Source organism: Portunus trituberculatus, chromosome 13 (assembly GCF_017591435.1).
Source record: "Portunus trituberculatus isolate SZX2019 chromosome 13, ASM1759143v1, whole genome shotgun sequence".
NCBI classification, from domain to species: domain Eukaryota; kingdom Metazoa; phylum Arthropoda; class Malacostraca; order Decapoda; family Portunidae; genus Portunus; species Portunus trituberculatus.
The window spans coordinates 5,289,281-5,309,280 of NC_059267.1; the positions used below are offsets into that span (position 1 = coordinate 5,289,281).

A 20,000-nucleotide genomic window follows, 5' to 3' on the forward strand; every position below is an offset into this window, starting at 1 on the left:
AGGGTTAAGATGAACAGCAAAATTAACAATAATACAAAAACGGTTAAATTTCTAGGATATTTACCAAAAATACACTAATAATTCTACACCTGATAAAAAACAGCAACACTTTTTTTCATGTATTCCACTACCGATGGCCAGAACCTCTCTAACAAACAACAAACACAATAAATAAAAACAACAACAAATAAACCATCAACCACCAGGGAAATATACAACAGGTAACAATTAGCAATAAAGTCAATATTGATGGAGCCAATTAACACCTGCGTTTGTTTATCTGACATTCACACATATTGGACTCAAACTAATTAACGCCACTAATAGGGACGAGGGGCCAGGTGCTTCCGCTTACCTGAGGGCGTGGCGGCAGGTCAGGTAAGGGTGCGGTGTGTGTCCCCTTCAATTCACACCTGTGTATTGCTTTATGGCTCCATTCGCTTACCTGTAGATCAAACGTGCAAAGGCTAATTAGAGTCCGTCTATTCTATAGTGGCTACTGGGTCTCGGTATGGGATGGAAATGGCTGTTTTTCTTTATCATTACTACCATATGGGCTTTTCACGGGAATTTCCGGGTTGAAGGAGACATGCTATCCGAAAGCCCACCCGAGAACCACAATGGAAACCCTACCTTCACTCGGACCGTGGCCAGGATTCGAACCCGTGCGCTTGGAGACACTTCGGCTCTCAAAGCGCGCGTGGTTCCTCTATACCACGGCGGCATATCTTGAGGAAAACTGTCTATCCGTTTGATAATTGCACTGATCAATTAAAAATAAGTATTATACACATAAATTGAATTACATCATCAATAAGCTACATTATTTTTTTGAAGAGACAGACAGTAGTTGCCCACGTGGTGCCCAGGTGTGTGGGTAGTGATGGGTGTGTATGGTTAGATTGTGTTAGGTTGTGTTTTAAAGGTGGAAAGGTAAAGGATGTGTTTAATTGTTTATTTTTCTTTATTTAGGTGGGAATACATGGCCAAGGGCAATATAGAAAAAGAATAAAAAAACAGCCCACTTACTCATAACTGCCAGTCCCAGAGCGTTAGCAAAAAAAGAAGGATTAAATGTCTTCAGACCTTTCTCGTAGATTTGGTGTTTAAGCTTTCAAAAATACAAAATTAAAACCAATTTCCACCCAAAAAATGATTATATAAAGAGAAAATTTCAACATTCAAGAAGGTAAAGACATTTCAGAAATTCTTAATCTTAGTCGAACTCCCCCCCAAAAATACATGAATTTTCCAAACACTAATTAAGATAAAGACCTTTCACAGATTAAAAAAAAACAGTAAATAGAAATAGAAAAAAAATATTCTGATGCCCCAAAAAATCAATAAATTCAAAAAATTCCAACAACGATAAAATTTCGAAGATTCCTAAAAAATATAAGAAAGAAAAAAATATCCCCACATTCCAAAAATTCCAACAATGACAAACTTTCCATAATTCCTAAATAAAAAGAAAGGAAAAAACACATTCCTACATTCCATAATTCCCAAAACCTCAGACACAATTCCAGACATAAGAAAAAAAATCAAAAGAAGTGAAAGTCTGAAATGAAAAAGACCAGGAATTTCCATCATTGACGGAAAAAAAGAAGGGAAAAAAGGAAAAAAAAAAAAAAAAACACAGGGCAGAATGTTTAGGAATTCGGAATTACTTTGAAACACTTCCCTACATTCCTTTCTTTCTTTCTTTTTTATCGTTCTAATCTTTTTTATTTTTTATTTCTCGTTTCCTGAAAAAATGAACACAAACAAAACAAAAATAGTGAAAATCTTTAATTTATTATAATTTGCAGCTCTTCATTTTCCCCTTTTTCTTTTTTTTTTGCTTTGACAATTTCTGTTTTCTTTTCTTTTTTCCTTAATTTCCTAAAAAAATAATATAAGGAAAAAAAAATCTTCAGCTTATATTAATTTGTAGCTTTTCATTTCTCTCTTTTTCATTTTCTTTTCGTTTTTTTTTGCTAATTTTCTTTCTTTTCTTTTCCTTGATTTCTCCTTTCGAAAAAATTAATATGAAAAAATAAAATCTCCAGGTCATGTTAATTTGCACCTTTTCATTTTCCTCTTGTTTTCCTTCTTTTTATCATTTTCTATTCTTTTCTTTTCTTTTTACTTGATTTCTCGCTCAAAAAATATAAACGGAAACAAAAATTTTAATCTCACATTAATTTCCACCTTTTCATTTCCCTCTTGTTTTCTTTTCTTTCTGATAATTTTCTGAGTTTTCTTCCTTAATTTGTCGCTCAAAAATAAAAAACAAAGCAAAAATCTTGATCTTATGTTAATTTGCACTTTTCATTCTCCTTGTTTTCTTTTCTTTTCACTGATTTTCTAATTTTTTACTTTTTCTGTTTGATTTCTCGCTCTCAAAAAATATGAAACAAAACAAAAATCTTGATCTTGTGTTAATTTGCCCTTTTCATTCTCCGTCTTGTTTTCTTTTCTTTCTGCTAATTTTCTATGCCTTTTCTTTTTTCCTTGATTTTCTTCTTTTCATTTCTCTCTTGTTTTCTTTTCTTTTTGCTAATTTTCTGTTTTTTAAATTTCTCGCTTTCAAAAAAATAAATAAAAGAAAAACAAAAATCGTATCAATTTCTTTTCTCTTCTTTTTGTTAATTTTCCTTTTTTTTTTTTTGGTCTTTTTGCTTATTTCTATGCCTTTTTTTCTTTGATTTCTCGCTCTCAAAAAAAATATGTAAGAAAAGCAAAAATCATATTAATTTGCACCTTTTGTTTTTCTTTTCTTTTTATTCATTTTCCTTACTTTCTTTTTGCTAATTTTCTATTCTTTTCTTTTTGTTTGATTTTTCGCTCTTAATTAATATAAAAAAAAATATTCAACTTTATTAATTTGCACCTTTTCATTCTCCTCTTGTTTCATTTCCTTTTATTGTTTCAGGTAATTTCTTGCTTTCTAAAATAAATACTATCATTATTTTTCCTTCCTGGAGTGAAAATTTGACTTTATTTTCCAATTTCCTTTATTATTTCTTTTATCCTTCATCTTTTATTCACTTCCATTATTCGCATTTCACTTTTATATTCACTGACATTTTCATTTCCTGTCAGTCATTGTTAATTTTTGATGCACCAATTTGATTTAATTTTCTTTTCATCTCTTTTACTTTGAATTATATTATCTAATCGTTACTATTCACATTTTTCGACTCTCTCTCTCTCTCTCTCTCTCTCTCTCTCTCTCTCTCTCTCTCTCTCTCTCTCTCTCTCTCAACATTCCACGATTTACGCTCCCACTCTTTGCCTTTCCTGACCTTGAACTGATATTTCTCTCCTCTCTCTTTGTTTTTCTCTTTCCTTCGCTTCTTTTTCTCTCATATTTCATCACGTCTCTTCTACTTCCCTTTCCTCTCCAGTCCAGCCTCCTTTCTTTACTTTTCCTTACTTTCCTCACTTTTTCTTTCACTCAACACAAGTCAACGTAAATTTTTCCTAGTTCCTTGCAATTCTATCTTTCGTACGGAAGAGAGAGAGAGAGAGAGAGAGAGAGAGACAACACACACCATCCCCTCACCCAAGATTCCCACACACAGCATCTCCCACTCCCTCTCCCCTCAGCCTCTCCCCTCACTGAAGCAGCATCCATCTTCCTCTTCCTCCCCTCTTCCTCCCCTCTTCCTCCTCCCCTCTTCCTCCTATCAACCAGTGACAGATAAACAATGATACGGGTCAGAAACGTGATAGGCGATTCAGCATATCAGGAGGAGGAGGAGGAGGAGGAGGAGGAGGAGGAGGAGGAAGAAGAGGAGGAGGAGGAGGAGGAAAACAAGATGACTGCAATGACAGATGAGGAGAAAAGGTGGAGAGAAAAATATACGATGTTGAGAGAGAGAGATAGAGAGAGAGAGAGAGAGAGAAGGAGTAGGAGGAAGAGGAGGAGGAAAAAGAAGGGAATAGGAGGAGGAAAGTGAGGGGAGTGAAGGGGTCAGAAGGAAAAGATTACAAGCCATGAAGTCGTTAAACTTTGTGATACCTTAGAGGAAAAGAGAGAGGGAGAGGGGAGAGGGAGAGGGGAGAGGGAGAGGGATGAGGAGGGAGGGGAGAAGGGAGAGGGGAGAGGGGAGAGGGATGAGGAGGGAGGGGAGAAGGAAGAGGGGAGAGGGGGTGATGAAAAGGAAGATGGGAAACTAGAGAGGAGTAACAATCGAGAGAGAGAGAGAGAGAGAGAGAGAGAGAGAGAGAGAGAGAGAGAGAGAGAGAGAGAGAGAGAGAGAGAGAGAGAGAGAGAGAGAGAGAGAAGGAAAGAAAACGTAAGGAAAACAGAAAGAATGCAAGAACTCAAACAAACAAAACAAAAGCAAACAAAACAAAACAAACGTAAACAAACAAGCAAACAAACAGAACAAACAGATGGCGTCTCCACCACAGCAATAATAATTCCTGCACACACACACACACACACACACACACACACACACACACACACACACACAGCCCAAAACATGTCTCTATTTTCCTCCAAATGTGGAAATAAAAGAAAAAATATGACCTTTATCTTAACACAGGAAAGAGAAACAGTAGTAGTAGTAGTAGTAGTAGTAGTAGTAGTAGTAGTAGTAAAACAAGAGGGAAGACGAATGCTATTTCCTTTTCATATTTTCCTTTTTTTTGTCTTGCTTCGAAACAAACAAGAAAACTTAGCCAGGAAAACAGATGACAGTAATTCCTTCTCATCACTTGTTTTGGGGACGAAAGAGAGGAGGAGGAGGAGGAGGAGGAGGAGGAGGAGGAGGAGGAGGAGGAGGAGGAGGAGGAGGAGGAGGAGGAGGAGGAGGAAGAAAAACAGATATAGATGGAGAGAACAGAGAGAAAAGACAAAGAATAAAGACAGAAATTGAAAAAAAAGGAGAGAGAGAGAGAGAGAGAGAGAGAGAGAGAGAGAGAGAGAGAGAGAGAGAGAGAGAGAGAGAGAGAGAGGGGAGTGTGTGTGTTTCCCCTCATTTACCCTAACATCTGCTCCCACTTGTTATTCATCTTTACTTCCTCCCTTACACGCTAACACCAAGAGGAGGGGGAGGAGGAGGAGGAGGAGGAGGAGAAGGAGGAGGAGGAAGTGTAAAGTCAAAGAAGGGAGAAGGAAGGAAGGAAAAAAAGAGGAAGAGGAGGAGGAGGAGGAGGAGGAGGAGGAGGAGGAGGAGGAGGAGGAACAAGTATAAAGTTAAAGAAGGGAGAAGAAGGAAGGAAAAAAAAGGAAGAAGAGTAGGAGGAGGAGGAGGAGGAGGAGGAGGATGTATCTTGTCTAACTCCTCCACTAGTTCAGACCCGCAAGTTTTCGAGCAGAAGTCAAAGATTCGAACTTGTGTCTCTGAGCTGATAAATATCTTACATCTCTTTCTCTCTCTCTCTCTCTCTCTCTCTCTCTCTCTCTCTCTTTACCTTTTCATTTTTTTCTTTCATTATCTCCGTTCTTGTTTCTACTCTTACTTCCAGAGAGAGAGAAAGAAAGAGAGAGAGAGAGAGAAAGTTTGTGTGTGTGTGTGTGTGTGTGTGTGTGTGTGTGTGTGTGTTACGAGATACTCAAAAGTCTCTCCCTACCTTTCAGATAATCATGGGCCTCCACACCCCGCCCACGCCGCCCATGGTACTGCTGATCCTCCTCGTGGGCGTCCTACTCCCGCCCCTCATGAGTAAGTCCAGAGAGAGAGAGAGAGAGAGAGAGAGAGAGAATGTGTTAGCTGCGTGGGAAATAGGAGGAACGTTACGAAAGTGCTGGGAAGAGGAGGAGGAGGAGGAGGAGGAGGAATAGGAGGAGGAGGAGGAGAAGATCGAGAGGGAATGCGGAGAGCTGCAGTCATCCGCTTTTATTTATTATTTTTCACACACACACACACACACACACACACACACACACACACACACACACACACACACACACACACACACACACACACACACACACACACACACACACACACAGAGGGGCAGGAAGTGTGTGTAGTGAAAGAGTTGTTTAGAGAGAGAGAGAGAGAGAGAGAGAGAGAGAGAGAGAGAGAGAGAGAGAGAGAGAGAGAGAGAGAGAGAGAGAGACCCTTTCTGTATCCATCTTTTTTTCTTTTTTCCATCTGATTTTATACTTTTCCCTTCCTCCATTCCTTACTTTCCTCTTTTCCTTCTGATCTCTAACACTAATACTTTCTTCATTTCATTCTATTTTTCCCCCATCATCATCTGCCTTCTATTTCACTTTCCTTTTATTTTTTTCCTTTTCTTTCCTTCTGATCTCAATTCCTTACCTGTTCTATCTCATTCTTCCCCTCTCTCTGCATTCCCTCCTTTTCTTTCTTTCTTTCCCTCCCTTCCATCATCACCCACCTTGCTTTAATCCAATTTATATTACACGCATGAATCATCAATTTTTCAAGTGTTTCCTCTGCTTTATGCATGTCCCTTTTATCTCCCTCTTCTCTATTTCACGATTCGTCGCCCGTGTGCCATAAATCTTCGTATTTATTAGAGCCTTGCCACCCACGTGTTTAGCGGCTGAGCGAAACAAGGTGAAGATGGTGGAATTAAAAGAATGGTAGTGGGTTTTTACAGAGACATTCTTGGAAGTTAAGTGACTAAGTGGAAATAAAAAGAGAAACTAGACACTTAATGAAACGCGAGGAAAAATTAAAAGGTATATTAAATTATTTGAGAAGACGCTGAAAGTTAAATAGAAAATTGAAAAGGAGAAAAAGAGAAGAGGAAAAAATAATATTGTGTGCAAATAAATAAAAGATTAGTATTTACTGGACAACGAAAAGTAAGAAATAAGAAAATAGAGTAAGAATTAGTGAAAAGAAAGTATAATGTATGTATTTTTACTAAGCAGAGACTGATGACACAAATAGAGGTGAGAAAATAAATGATAAACTATTGGAGTCATTCTATTAAAGGTTTCAAAAGTAGAGATCAACACGGGCCACCAATTAGTTAACCTATTTACCCACAATTAAAAAAGTCAATTAACTCATCAGCTACAAAAAGGTGTGAAAAAAAATATAAAGGACATTAATTCACGATAAAAATATATAATGAAAACATTTTAAGCTCGAGTTTAAACAAATGCCACTCATTAATACAAACACTTCAGTTAAAACAGTATCCATAATTACATAAAAAAACCAGCTGGCAAGATACAAAAAAATGATCATTAATTACATTGGAAAGAAACGTTAAAACCATTGTAGCTTCACACACACACACACACACACACACACACACACACACACACACACACACACACACACACACACACACACACACACACACACACACACATACAGAGTCAGTCAGGCAATAATTTTCTAAGTACAACATTGACTAACTTTCTAACTCGTTGACTAACTAACTGACTCTGAAACTGACTGACTGACTGACTGATAGACCAACAAACTAACTGACTGACTGACTTACTGACTGACTGATAGACCAGCAAACTAACTGACTGGCTGACTTACTGACTGACTGACTGACTGATAGACCAACAAACTAACTGACTGACTGACTGACTGACTTACTGACTGACTGATAGACCAGCAAACTAACTGACTGACTGACTGACTGACTGACTGACTGATAGACCAACAAACTAACTGACTGACTGACTGACTGACTGACTGATAGACCAACAAACTAACTGACTGACTGACTGACTGACTGACTGACTGACTGACTGACTGACTGACTGAACTGACTAACTGACTGACTGATAGACCAACAAACTAACTGACTGACTGACTGACTGACTGACTGAGTAACAAACTAAATCATTAACCAACTAACTAACATATTGAACACTCTCATGGCTAACAAACACCCTAAAAATCCTAACTAAACTAATTACACACACAACAATTAACCCTTCTCTCAGTTAACCTCTCTCTCTCCCTCTCCCTCTCCCTCTCCCTCTCCCTCCCTCTCTTACACCAACACAATCTCACGTAACCCCAAGACACACTAAACCGAGACGGAAAACAAGGTATATCTGAGTTTTCTGCAGGCGTGGTGGGAGCGTGTGAGCCGGAGCAGCTGGTCCAAGGGTGTCGCCTGGAGGAGGGCGCCTGTGTGTGTGGCTTGGGCTGTGACACCGTGTTCCGCTTCGCCACGAGAGAGCAGTGTCAGGCAGCGCTCAAGGTAAGTGTTCGGGGGAAAGAGGGGACAAGGAGGTGCAGGTGAGGTAAGAGGGAAGAGGGTACAGGTGAAAAATATAGGTAAAAATGACGTGGGAAGTTCTTTTTTCTATTTTTTGGTTGTGTAGGTGGATAAGTAAGGTGATGTAATGAATAAGGACATGGAGGGACAGGTGAGGTGAAAAATAGAGGCAAAAATGACGTGGGAAGTTCTTTTTTAATTTTTTTGGTGGTGAAAGTAGATGATAAGTAAGAAGGTGGTGTAATGAATAAGGAAACTGTGTGTGTGTGTGTGTGTGTGTGTGTGGGTGTGAGCTTAGAGATACGTAACACCAAAGAAAACGGGGGGAAAACGGAGAGAAGAACGAGTAAGAAGGAGGAGAGAAGAAGGTAAGTAGGGAAGAGATTAAGAAAGAAAGGAGAGAACACAAAAGGGCTCTAGACAATACGAAATAAATAAGTGATAAGCTAAAAAAGGAGGAAAAGAGACAAACGAAGGGAAGAAGATGAGGGAATGAGAGAAGATCAATAAACGATAACCAAAGAATCCACTAAAAGAGAGAAAAATAAGAAAAAGACAACAAGAGAGAGAGACAGAGAGAGAGAGAGAGAGAGAGAGAGAGAGAGAGAGAGAGAGTGGGAGGGGGTGTCCGGATGTGTAAATAAAAGATGTGGTCTAAATTTTCAGTAACATTTCTTTCTTAAATTCCACATGATTTCAATTTGGGTTTTGCGGCGCAGGTGAGGCGGGGCGGGGACAACTTTGGAAAGAGTAGAGGGTAAGTTTCCCTGAGGACGAAGAAAACGAAATGGTGGACAAAAAGAGAGAGGAAAGCTACATCTGGAGTCAGAGAGAGAGAGAGAGAGAGAGAGAGAGAGAGAGAGAGAGAGAGAGAGAGAGAGAGAGAGAGAATATATAGATGAAACTAGTAAAAATAACAAGCTTCCACAAAGACAGCCAAAAATACAGACACAGAAACTTACATACACACATGCAAAAAGGCAGACAGACAGACAGACAGACAGACAGAGAAACAAACAGACAGACAAAACATTCCAACACAAAACGAGAAACGGCAACAGAAAAAAAAAAAAAAATTTCCGTGACAATGAGACGGAGAAAAAAATTGACGATTATGTGAAAAATACACACACACACACACACACACACACACACACACATACAAGATAAAAATTTGAGTGTTGAAATAATTGCGTGCGTTGGGAGGACATTTTTTAGCGGGGAAAACATAGCTAGTGGGCGGCGCGAGTGAAGGAGAGTGAGGAAAGAACAATGAAATATTAAACCTGTCATTCCGCTTGCGTAAATAATGCCTGGCTGCGTCTCTCCCGGTGTGTGCAGGAGAAGGAGAAGGATCCGTGCGAGGACAACCCCTGCAGGAACGGCGGCGTGTGCTCACAGATCCTGAGAGAGCCGGGCTACCAGTGCTTGTGTGTCAATACAGGATACTACGGGCGCGCCTGCCATAAGAGTAAGTGCGTGTGCGTGTGCGTGTGCTTGTGGAAATGGCTTACGTACATGTTTCCAGAGCAGGAGGACGTTTGTAATTACTCTCATACCGTGTGTGTGTGTGTGTGTGTGTGTGTGTGTGTGTGTGTGTGTGTGTGTGCCCTTCATGTAGCACACTTGCATAATGAGCCGTCTGGTTAACTTTACGAGACACATCATGAGAGGCTGACACACTGATTGCCAAGATTAACTCATGTCCTTTCCCTCTCTCTCTCTCTCTCTCTCTCTCTCTCTCTCTCTCTCTCTCTCTCTACAGAATGCCCCTCGCCCAAGCAGTTCACCTCAGGGCTCGATGCAAGGTTTCCTGTTGACTGCATGGTCATCTAGCCACCTCGACCACCACTACCATCACCACTACGACCACCACCACCACCACTTCCGCCGCTACTGCCATCACGCCACCACCGACTGAGACAACTACCAGAACGACAACACCACTGCCGCGTTCAGCCACTGCGGAGTAACAGCTGCTGGAACAAGGATTTCTACACCACTGCTGCTATTGTGTCCTTCAGTCCCACCACCACCGCCACCACCACCGCCACCACCATCGCCAGCAGTGGACATTGTGCGCCAGACCAAGACAAACACGAATAAGACGAGGAAAATGTTTAAGCAGAGGAAAGTTAAAGAATTAGAGTGACATTATTTATGGAAAGGAAAGCCCATGTTCTCTTTATGAAAGGAATACTTAATTTTTTAAAAAGCAAATTTCAGTCTGACGTCTTTTTAAACTTGTAAATCTCCTTAGACAAAGACAAATTTCAGTGTAAAGTCTTCTGGAAACTGTTTTTCTATAGACAATTTTCATTTAAACAAAACAATAATGTATCTCAAAACATAGCTAAGTGTAACATCTCAAAACATCAATCTTTACTTCGCAGGAATCCAAACACTTAAAACAACACACTAGTAATCTGAAGGCAAAAACCCAAATAAAACACTAGAAATCTCAAGGCAAAAACCCAAATAAAACACTAGAAATCTCAAGGCAAAAACCCAAATAAAACACTAGAAATCTCAAGGCAAAAACCCAAAAGTCCAAAGCGTTCTGAATGACACAAACTCACCTTCACACAAAAGGAACCAAACGCAACAAATCTCTGGCCATGTATTTTTAACGTTCTTCTTGGGCGGGAGTTCCTTCAGGCGCCAATCACAAAAGGCGGCGTTGAATCATTGACAGGCGCACCAATACCCTCGCGTGCAGGTTAGACTAGTCACTCTTGCTCCTCGATAATACAGCACAAAGGTCGAAAGGGAGAGAAGCGCCCTGTAAGCCAATCATTTATACACGAGCATGGCCAGCTTTTCTACCTTCCCTTACCTTCCGTACATAGAGTGAAGCAAACATCAATGAAAAATGCAGATGTACCCCCTCTAAAGCACGGCACGAGAAAGAAAATGAGTCTCCATCCCTTGACTTTCTAAAGAGTACACAACACACACTTCGTTTTCTCTCCATTCTCGGGTATACTCGTATAAACAAACAAGACAAACACAACGTGGGTCAGATCTCACGGACTTGACTCACTCCACGAATAAAACATGAATAAAACACGAGGAATAATCAAACAGGTAAAAAAAAAGGCGTAAGGGAAGAACCGAGTGGAGTGTTCCAGGAAGAGAGCGGAGCGGGAAGCCTCGGGACGGTACTCAGAGGATTCCCGCGTCCCATTTTCTTTGGAGTGATGCGTGAGAGGCGAGGCGCAGGTCAAGAGGGAGAGGAGACTGAGAGGGAGAGGAAGTGAGAGAGGGAGAGAGGGAGAGGAAGTAAAGTATATTCGCCCTAAAGCCAGTTGTGGGTTTCGCGTTACGTGATATACAGCGTTAGAAAGAATTGTATTATCTTCACAATTCTAAGTCAGTTTTGAGTTTGATGTACGCGTGGCCAGGCAGTCATTAAATCATGGATAGCTTTCCTTCCTTACAACTAAAGACGAAGGTAAATAAAGAAATACGAATAAAGCACCACACTGAACACACTGCAATGAATCTAACAACTGAAGAAAAAAAAAACACATACGCAACACACAAATGCATAAAGAAAATGTCATACCACACCACACACCAAGCAAAAAACAAACAAACAAACAAACAAAAAATTTCCACAAGACACCATAAGACTAATCAAATTCCCAACACCACTGAACCATAAATGTGAACACTGTATTCTGTATTCCAACACCTGCACAGACGATTAACACCTCAACACCTGCACGGGACATCACCTCTACCTGTCCGAGTGATTAGCGGCAGGTGAGAGGAGCTGGGCAGGTAACAGACAAGGTGAGGGAGGCCCATTGAGACAGGTGAGGCTGGCTATTGAGTCAGACCAGGTGCGCACGACTGACACGAGAAGGGAGATTCGGGGAAGGTAATACAAGTGAATGCAGATTAATTAAGCACTGCAATGAATGGTAAAAGGTAAAAGCACGTGGCGGGAGGTAGGAAAAGTCCATCAAATCAAGTTAATTAGTAGAGGGAAGTTAATTAACGTAAGAGACAGGTAAGAAAAGGTAACAATTCAGTGGCGGAGGTGAGGGAGAAGGTGGCGTTAAATAGAACCCGGTGAATTAAGACTGCTTAATTGTTGAGGTTAATTGCTAAGAGGGAGCAACGTGCGAGGTGCGAGGTGAAGATGTGAGGGTGGTGATGCGCGCAGCAGAGCAAGACAGGGCAGTTCAGGGGAGATAAGGGACAGGTTAATTAAAGGTGCGTGTGTCTAATTGCTCGTGAGGCTCAGTAATTTACCTGGAGTGTGGGAATGAGGCTGAGGAGTCCATAGGTGAGCTGGTCTGCAGGTGAAGAGCGTCTGGCTTCGCTGCATCCTTGCCTTACCTGGAATTACGAAGAGGAAAGTTTGAAAAGGACAAGTGAGGTGGACAGGTGAGATTGATTGCCTTTTAACTCTCTCTGCGAATGACTGACACTTTTTATTCAATTTCAGTAACTCTTCAAGACTTTACTGTTCCGAAATAGAACAAAAGGATCTGAAACTGAGCGAAACTTTTTGTAATCAGTGTTTCAGAATTACACTTCCCACATTTATTAAGCTGAGCGAGACAATGCAGTCAGAAAATCAAGGTTGTTAGTTGTTGATGGGTTTACTTATCAAGGGCCACAACCATGAGGTCATAAGGCGCCCGGTGAGTTTGAAAGGTAAAGGCACATATTATAAGGTCACGTTATATCATTACACTAGATGTATATATAGTACAAAGGTGTTTATCATGTTACGAATATAAAAACGTATATCTCTATCGTATAATTTCTAATAATGGTCAAAGTTATGTTTAGTTAGAGTTTGAATTCAATTTTATGGTGTTATGAAGTTACCAAAGAAAAAAAAATTGCTATATTCACACAAAAGTTCGTCTTCTCATTTCCCATTTTCATAAAGACTGAGATGCAAAGAACGAAATACGAGTTTTCATGTAATTGAATATACACTTTTATTCTCTCTCTTTTAACGAAACATCTGCAACACACACACACACACACACACACACACACACACACACACACACACACACACACACACACACACACACACACACACACACACACACACACAGTATCCAGTGTCTGACAAATAATTCACAACCCAAAGGAAAGAAAGAAACAGTTGCGGAAGTAAAAACACAAACAAAACGAGGAGAGACAAAGGAAATAAGAGAGAGAAAATAAAAAAACAAAACAAGAACACACGAGAAATAAAAGAAAACAGGTAAATAAACCAAAACTAAAGAAAAAAAACACGAAAACATAAGAGACATAAGAGAGGGAATTATTAAAGAGAGATAAACAGAATACACATGAAGGAGATCGAATCGAAATGGACAGGTAAGGCTAAACAGGTGTAAGATATCAGGTTGGGATTCATAAACACGGCTTCCCTTCGCCCTCAAAGCAAGATATATACGTAAAAAAATAACACTGATTTGTGAGTCTAAGGTTAAAACAAAAGAGTGTGTCACTGTTGTAGAAATATTAGTGTTTTGTGTATAGGTAGGTAGATTTATAATGTATAGTAAAATTTTTATCTGACAACGTGTATGTTATGTATGTATGAAGGAACACCAGTAGAGGAGAATAAATCATTTCTATTCCCAAGAGTATCAAATATTAGAGATGGAACTTAGATGATAATTGATAAGAACATTAATGATAAATATAAACAAACCCCCCCAAAAAAAAATAAATACTGGATATTATTATTACTGTGAATGTACTAAAAAATGTAGAGCATTGTTATATATTACTCTCTCTCTCTCTCTCTCTCTCTCTCTCTCTCTCTCTCTCTCGACCAGGCCCTGTGTTTGTAAATAATCTCCACTCCCGAAGCTGACCAATCAAAATAGACTATTGTGTGTGACGTCACGTGTTGGGTTCCTTTCCTGGCTTCTCATTGGCTGTCTCTCTGTCTCATCCCACGTGACTCCAAACTCACACCCTTGCTTGACCCTTACTTATCTACTCCCTCCCTCTCCCTCTCTCTCTCTCTCTCTCTAGATTGTCCCGTCCTTTCTCTAAATCCTTCTTATCACTTAATCTCCTACACATTTTTCTTTATCCTTCCTCTTATGTTTTATTTCCTCCTTTCCTCCTCCTCCTCCTCCTCCTCCTCCTCCTCCTCCTCCTCCTCCTCCTCCTCCTCCTCCTCCTTCATGAATAATAACTGAATAGAGATAAGTACAGCATTAAACATTAGAAAATACAAAAATGAAATAATGAAAAGTGAAGAGAGTTGAGAATGCTAAAAAAAAAAAAAAAGGAATGAATTAGAAAAGAAAGATAAAAATAAAACACTTGAGCCACCAAACAATACAAGAAGAAGAAGAAGAAGAAGAAGAAGAAGAAGAAGAAGAAGAAGAAGAAGAAGAAGAAGAAGAAGAAGAAGAAGAAGAAGAAGAGGATGAGGAGGAGGAACAAGAACAAGAACAAGAAGAACAAGATCAAGAACACGAACAAGAAAACAAGAAGAAGAAGAAGAAGAAGAAGAAGATGCGGTGAAATAAAAAGTGAAGAGGGAAAAAAGAATATGGAATAAAAAAAATAGAAATAAAGAAGTAAGAAGCAAATACGATAATGAATAATAAATAACAAACATTCAATAATTAATTTGTAGTTATTGAAGACTCTTGACTAATGATTACTCTCTCTCTCTCTCTCTCTCTCTCTCTCTCTCTCTCTCTCTCTCTCTCTCTCTCTCTCTTCTCTACAAACACCTCCATCAGATTTCAGAATGGAGAGAGAGAGAGAGAGAGAGAGAGAGAGAGAGAGAGAGAGAGAGAGAGAGAGAGTTATAACCCCCATAAAACAAATATATTTCTCATACAACTAATAAAAATACAAAAAAAATAAATGAATAAATACACAAATGAAAAAACAATAAAGAAAAAAAATAAATAAATAAAATAAATGAAAGAATTAATGGAAGTTGACTCCTTTTTTTTTTTTTTTTGACCTTCATTTTTTTTCCCTTCCTTCAATTCCCCTTCCTTTTCCCCTCACCCAGATCGCCTTTCCTAACCTTCCTTCCCCTCTTCTTCCCACTGTTCACTTCTCACTTCCTCCTTCTGTCCCTGTTTCCTCTCTTTTATTCCCTCTCCCTTCTCGTTCCTCTCCCCTCCCCTCACTCTCCCCTCACTCTCCCCTCACCCGCTACCACAACAAGGAGGGTGAGGGGAAAAACAAGGGCATAACTGATCCTGTAATACTTCTCCCTCTCTTTCTTTTCTCTTTCTCTATCTCTCTATCTCTGTTTTGTCAAGTGTTTCATGTTTCCTCTTCCTCTTCCTCTTCCTCTTTCTTCTTTTCCTTGTTATTTTCTACTTCATTTTATTACAACAAAGAGGACCTTCTTGTCTTCTTCTTCCTCTTCCATCTTCTTCTTCTTCTTCCTTCTTCTTCAATTGATATTTCTGCTGTTATTATTTTTTTCTTATTTTATTCATTTTTTTCCTCTTCCTGAATTACCAATGCTTCCAAAACATCTCCTTTCTCCTCCTCATTCCTCCCACTTACGCTTCTCTTCCGTCTTCTTTCCTCCCCTCCTTCTCCTCCTCCTCCTCCTCCTCTTCCTCTCCTTCTTCTTCTTCATCCTGGAGGTATATACTAAAAATATCTCTTCCTCCTCTTCCTCTTCCTTATGTTTACTCTTCCTTTCATCTTCCTAAAATCCTAAACCCAAAATAACATGTCTTCTTTTCTCCTCCTCCTCCTCCTCCTCTTCCTCCTCCTCCTCCTCCTCTTCTTCTTCTCCTTCCTTTCCCTTCGCCGCAGTGAGGACTGTGTGTATAGTGAATAATCTTCGCTCGCTGTGCCTTTTATATCCTGAAAGATACGTGTTTTTTCATGGATATAACGTGTTTTATTTGCCCTTCCAACACCACCACCACCACCACCACCACCACCACCACCACCACCACTCCTTCCCAATGTTCACATCCCTCACCATTACCACCGTAACTGCATTTCCCATCGCCATAAACATTACCCATAAGTTCTACCTATCACCATCACCACCACCATCACCACCACCACCACCACCACCACCACTACTGCCATTACCAATACTCCAGCGCACTCTAGATATGTAAAAAAAAAGTTAAGAAAAGAGAAGTTATTAGGAAGAGATACGCAAGAGAGAGAGAGAGAGAGAGAGAGAGAGAGAGAGAGAGAGAGAGAGAGAGAGAGAGATGAGAAAAATGAAAATGGAGAGACACAACAAGAAAAAAGAAACTAAGATGAAACGAAAGATAAGGAAAGAGATAAAATGAAAAGAAAAAAAATGAGTTATGAGAAAGGAAGAAATGAAAGAATGTAAGAAAAATAGAAACAAGATTGAAAAGAATTATAAAAGGAGACGAATCAAATAACAACAACACACACACACACACACACACACACACACACACACACACACACACACACACACACACCCACACACATACACACACACACTAAACCTTGGGGTCATTGCACGCATAGCTTCCTAAACACACACACACACACACACACACACACACACACACACACACACACACACACACACACACACGCACACACACACGTCAGTTTACGAGCTCTGTCACTTTGAAAAACCCATAAAATACTTGCCATAAAAAAACTACTTCTTTTCTCTGAACCATAAAAAAAAAAGAAGAAAAAACAAGTGGTGACCTAAATGCACTCTAAAAAAATAAAGACAGATAAAAATAAGTAAATGAATAAATCTAATACTATAATGAGGACAATTAACGACGCCAGAAGGGACAATTAGTCATAAAGGTAATAAAGGAATGCAATTAAACACCTGAGGAAGAGAGAGAGAGAGAGAGAGAGAGAGAGAGAGAGAGAGAGAGAGAGAGAGAGAGAGAGAGAGAGAGAGAGAGAGACATTAAACTTTCCATGAACAAAAAGTTGAACAATTTCTGATTATTGAGACCCGGCGCTTGTGAAGATGATGATAGTAATGATGATGATGATGATGATGACGATAATGACGATGATGATGAAGATGATGACAGACGGTAATATTACTACTGCTATCAACATCACCAACGAATAGGAAAGCTGCAACAGAGGAGGGGTCAGCATCTGGTAGCAATTTTAACAAAGTAACGCCAAATGAGAATGAGAGAGAAAGTATGAGAAAGAATTACGTAAGTGGATTAATGACGGAAATTTTGAAAGAAACAGTTACACACATTTCACAGAGAGGAAAGATACATAAAAATGACTAAAATACAAATAAATAGAGAAATAGATAGAGAGATAGACAGATAAATGGATAGATGAATATATAAACGACACAGACACACAGATAGATAAGCAAATAGATAAATAGATATATTACAGACAGACACAGACAGAGAGACAGATAAAGAAATAAATTGATAGACAGGCAAATAGATAGACAGACAGACAAATAGATAGACCAACCAACCAATACACAAATAAACAAACCTTAGAGACGATACAAAGAAAAATACAACCAACTCGAAAAAAAGAAGAATAAAAAAAAACAGAACGAAATATTAAAAAATAAATAAATAAAATAGAAATAAAAATATTATTAATGGAAAAAATAAACATAAAAATAAATAAACACAGGAATGAAAGAAGCACACACGTAAACATAGCGAGAGATTCCCTGCAGGTAAGTTCATTAGGACAGGTGCCAATGAGCTTACCTGGATGAAAAAAAGAGTTAAGAAGGTTTGTGGGTGTTTATGCCGATCACAGAGAGAGAGAGAGAGAGAGAGAGAGAGAGAGAGAGAGAGAGAGAGAGAGAGAGAGAGAGAGAGTCCTTTAACTTCCCGGGGTGTGCTACTAAAAATTCACTGCCTCTCTTAAATTAGTTTGGGATTCTGTAACACTTTCCAGAAAAGGTTCTAAATCCTCAAAAAATCCTGAAGGTCTCTCGAGAACCTCACCAAACTTCCCTCAAAGTCATAAAGAGCTGTTCAAAATTTCTGAAAATACACTTAGATCATTAGAAACCATTCGCAAATTGTCAAATGCCCAAAATACATAAAAATAACGATAGAATAACAGAATCCAAATAAATTCTTGTAAACTCCCTAAAAACTCAGCTGGAATTAAAAAAAAACTGCCTTAAATACGAAACCAAAATAACGATAATAAAAAAATACAATCAATATATCATGGAAGTCTTTCAAAATACAACAGAATTCAAGTAAACATCCTTAACTCCTTCAGTACCTGTAGGATTAAGATACACCTGTAGGAGATACTAATTACCTGTATGAGAGCCATGTAGATTACTCACCTGTATCAATGAGGTAGTAATTAACCCCTTCAGTGCTGGAACGCATTTTTACCATGAGTTTTGGGTACCATCAGACGATTTTATTTACATTTGGAAGGGTCTATGGAGGTCAGAAAAATAATGGCTAGAGTTTTCACTACTTTAATCACCACATGAGCTTCTGAAGTTGTAAAAAATCACCAAATAGTAAACACAACGAATATGGAAACGCGTCATAGCACTGAAGGGGTTAAGAAAAATAATATAGTAAATACGCCTATAACTTTAAACACAAGTACCAAAAATGCAATAAAAATTCAAAGTAATTCTCTTGAAATTGACAAAAATACATGAAAAACCACACAAAGAAACACCAGAAAGTTCTCAAAGTCCCACATACCAGAGAGAGAGAGAGAGAGAGAGAGAGAGAGAGAGAGATGAATAAAGTACGAGAAGAGTGTAGTTGGAAAGGAATGAAAGGAGGATGACAAATAAAAGAGACTGGAGGGAGGGAGGGAGGGAGGGAGGAGAGAGGGAAGGAAGGAAGGAAGGAAGGAAGGAAGAAAAAGAAAGGAAGGAAGAGGTGAATGAAATAGTAGAAGAGAGAGAGAGAGAGAGAGAGAGAGAGAGAGAGAGAGAGAGAGAGAGAGAGAGAGAGAGAGTATACCTTTCAAACACCACCGAGGCGCTTCACACACTAACACAGTAACACCTCACACGAATAAGAGGATCCACGCTGCTTTCTTCCACTAAAAACTTCTTACATTCCAAAATCCTCTTGGAGTTTTCTTTAATCCTTCCTGACTCACTGCCACCGGGGAACACTTCCAGGCACGGCATCCTTTGCACTCCTGTCTCCACCTCCACATTTTCCTTGATCCTTCCATCTCTTCAGTACTGGGACGCGTTTTTACCTTGATTTTTGGATGTGATTAGGCGATTAGGATATTAGGAAAGGTCTATGGAGGTCAAAGGATTAATGGCCAGTTTTTACTATTCTAATCCCATCATGTGATTCTGAAGGTGTATAAAGACAAATAGTAACTGAAATTATGAAAACACTTCCTGGTGCTGAAGAGATTAACATTCTTACTGCTTTATTTTTTTTCTTTCACAGCACAAGTTGTTTATTGATTCTACACTTTTTACAGCTTTTAAAATTTCTACTGTCTATTTTTTCTTTTTATAAATATGAGTTATTTTATTAATCATTTTTGTTTCATTGGTTTTTGTGTTCAGTTCGAGGTCCTTAGAAAATACACTTTGATTATTGGTTTTATATCTTTTAAAATTTCTATCATCTATTGTTTTTAAGTAAATGTGAGTTGTTTTCCGATTATCATTATTATTATTATTATTATTATTATTATTATTATTACTATTATTATTATCATTACTATTATTAGTAGTATTTTGTTGGGTTTTAGATTAAATTTGTGAGGGTTCTTAACATTGCTATTACTCTTTACTTTGAGTTCACTAAGTAAATGTATCTGAAAACCTTTTAAAACTCCTATTTCTTCCTCTCAGTCCTCTGAAA

The 20,000-nt window shown here is 38.9% G+C and overlaps 1 protein-coding gene across 1 annotated transcript in view; it reads left to right on the forward strand.

Moving 5' to 3' along the window:
- LOC123503305 (EGF-like repeat and discoidin I-like domain-containing protein 3) overlaps positions 1 to 13,898 on the forward strand; it is a 37,656-nt gene extending 23,758 nt beyond the window's left edge. Inside the window, exons 3-6 of the mRNA XM_045252974.1 lie at positions 5,579 to 5,663; positions 8,021 to 8,154; positions 9,514 to 9,643; positions 9,938 to 13,898. Coding sequence (XP_045108909.1) covers positions 5,585 to 5,663; positions 8,021 to 8,154; positions 9,514 to 9,643; positions 9,938 to 10,008 — 414 coding nt within the window. The 5' untranslated portion in view covers positions 5,579 to 5,584 and the 3' untranslated portion in view covers positions 10,009 to 13,898. The remainder of the gene's footprint in view (positions 1 to 5,578; positions 5,664 to 8,020; positions 8,155 to 9,513; positions 9,644 to 9,937) is intronic.
- Positions 13,899 to 20,000: the final 6,102 nt, after the last annotated feature.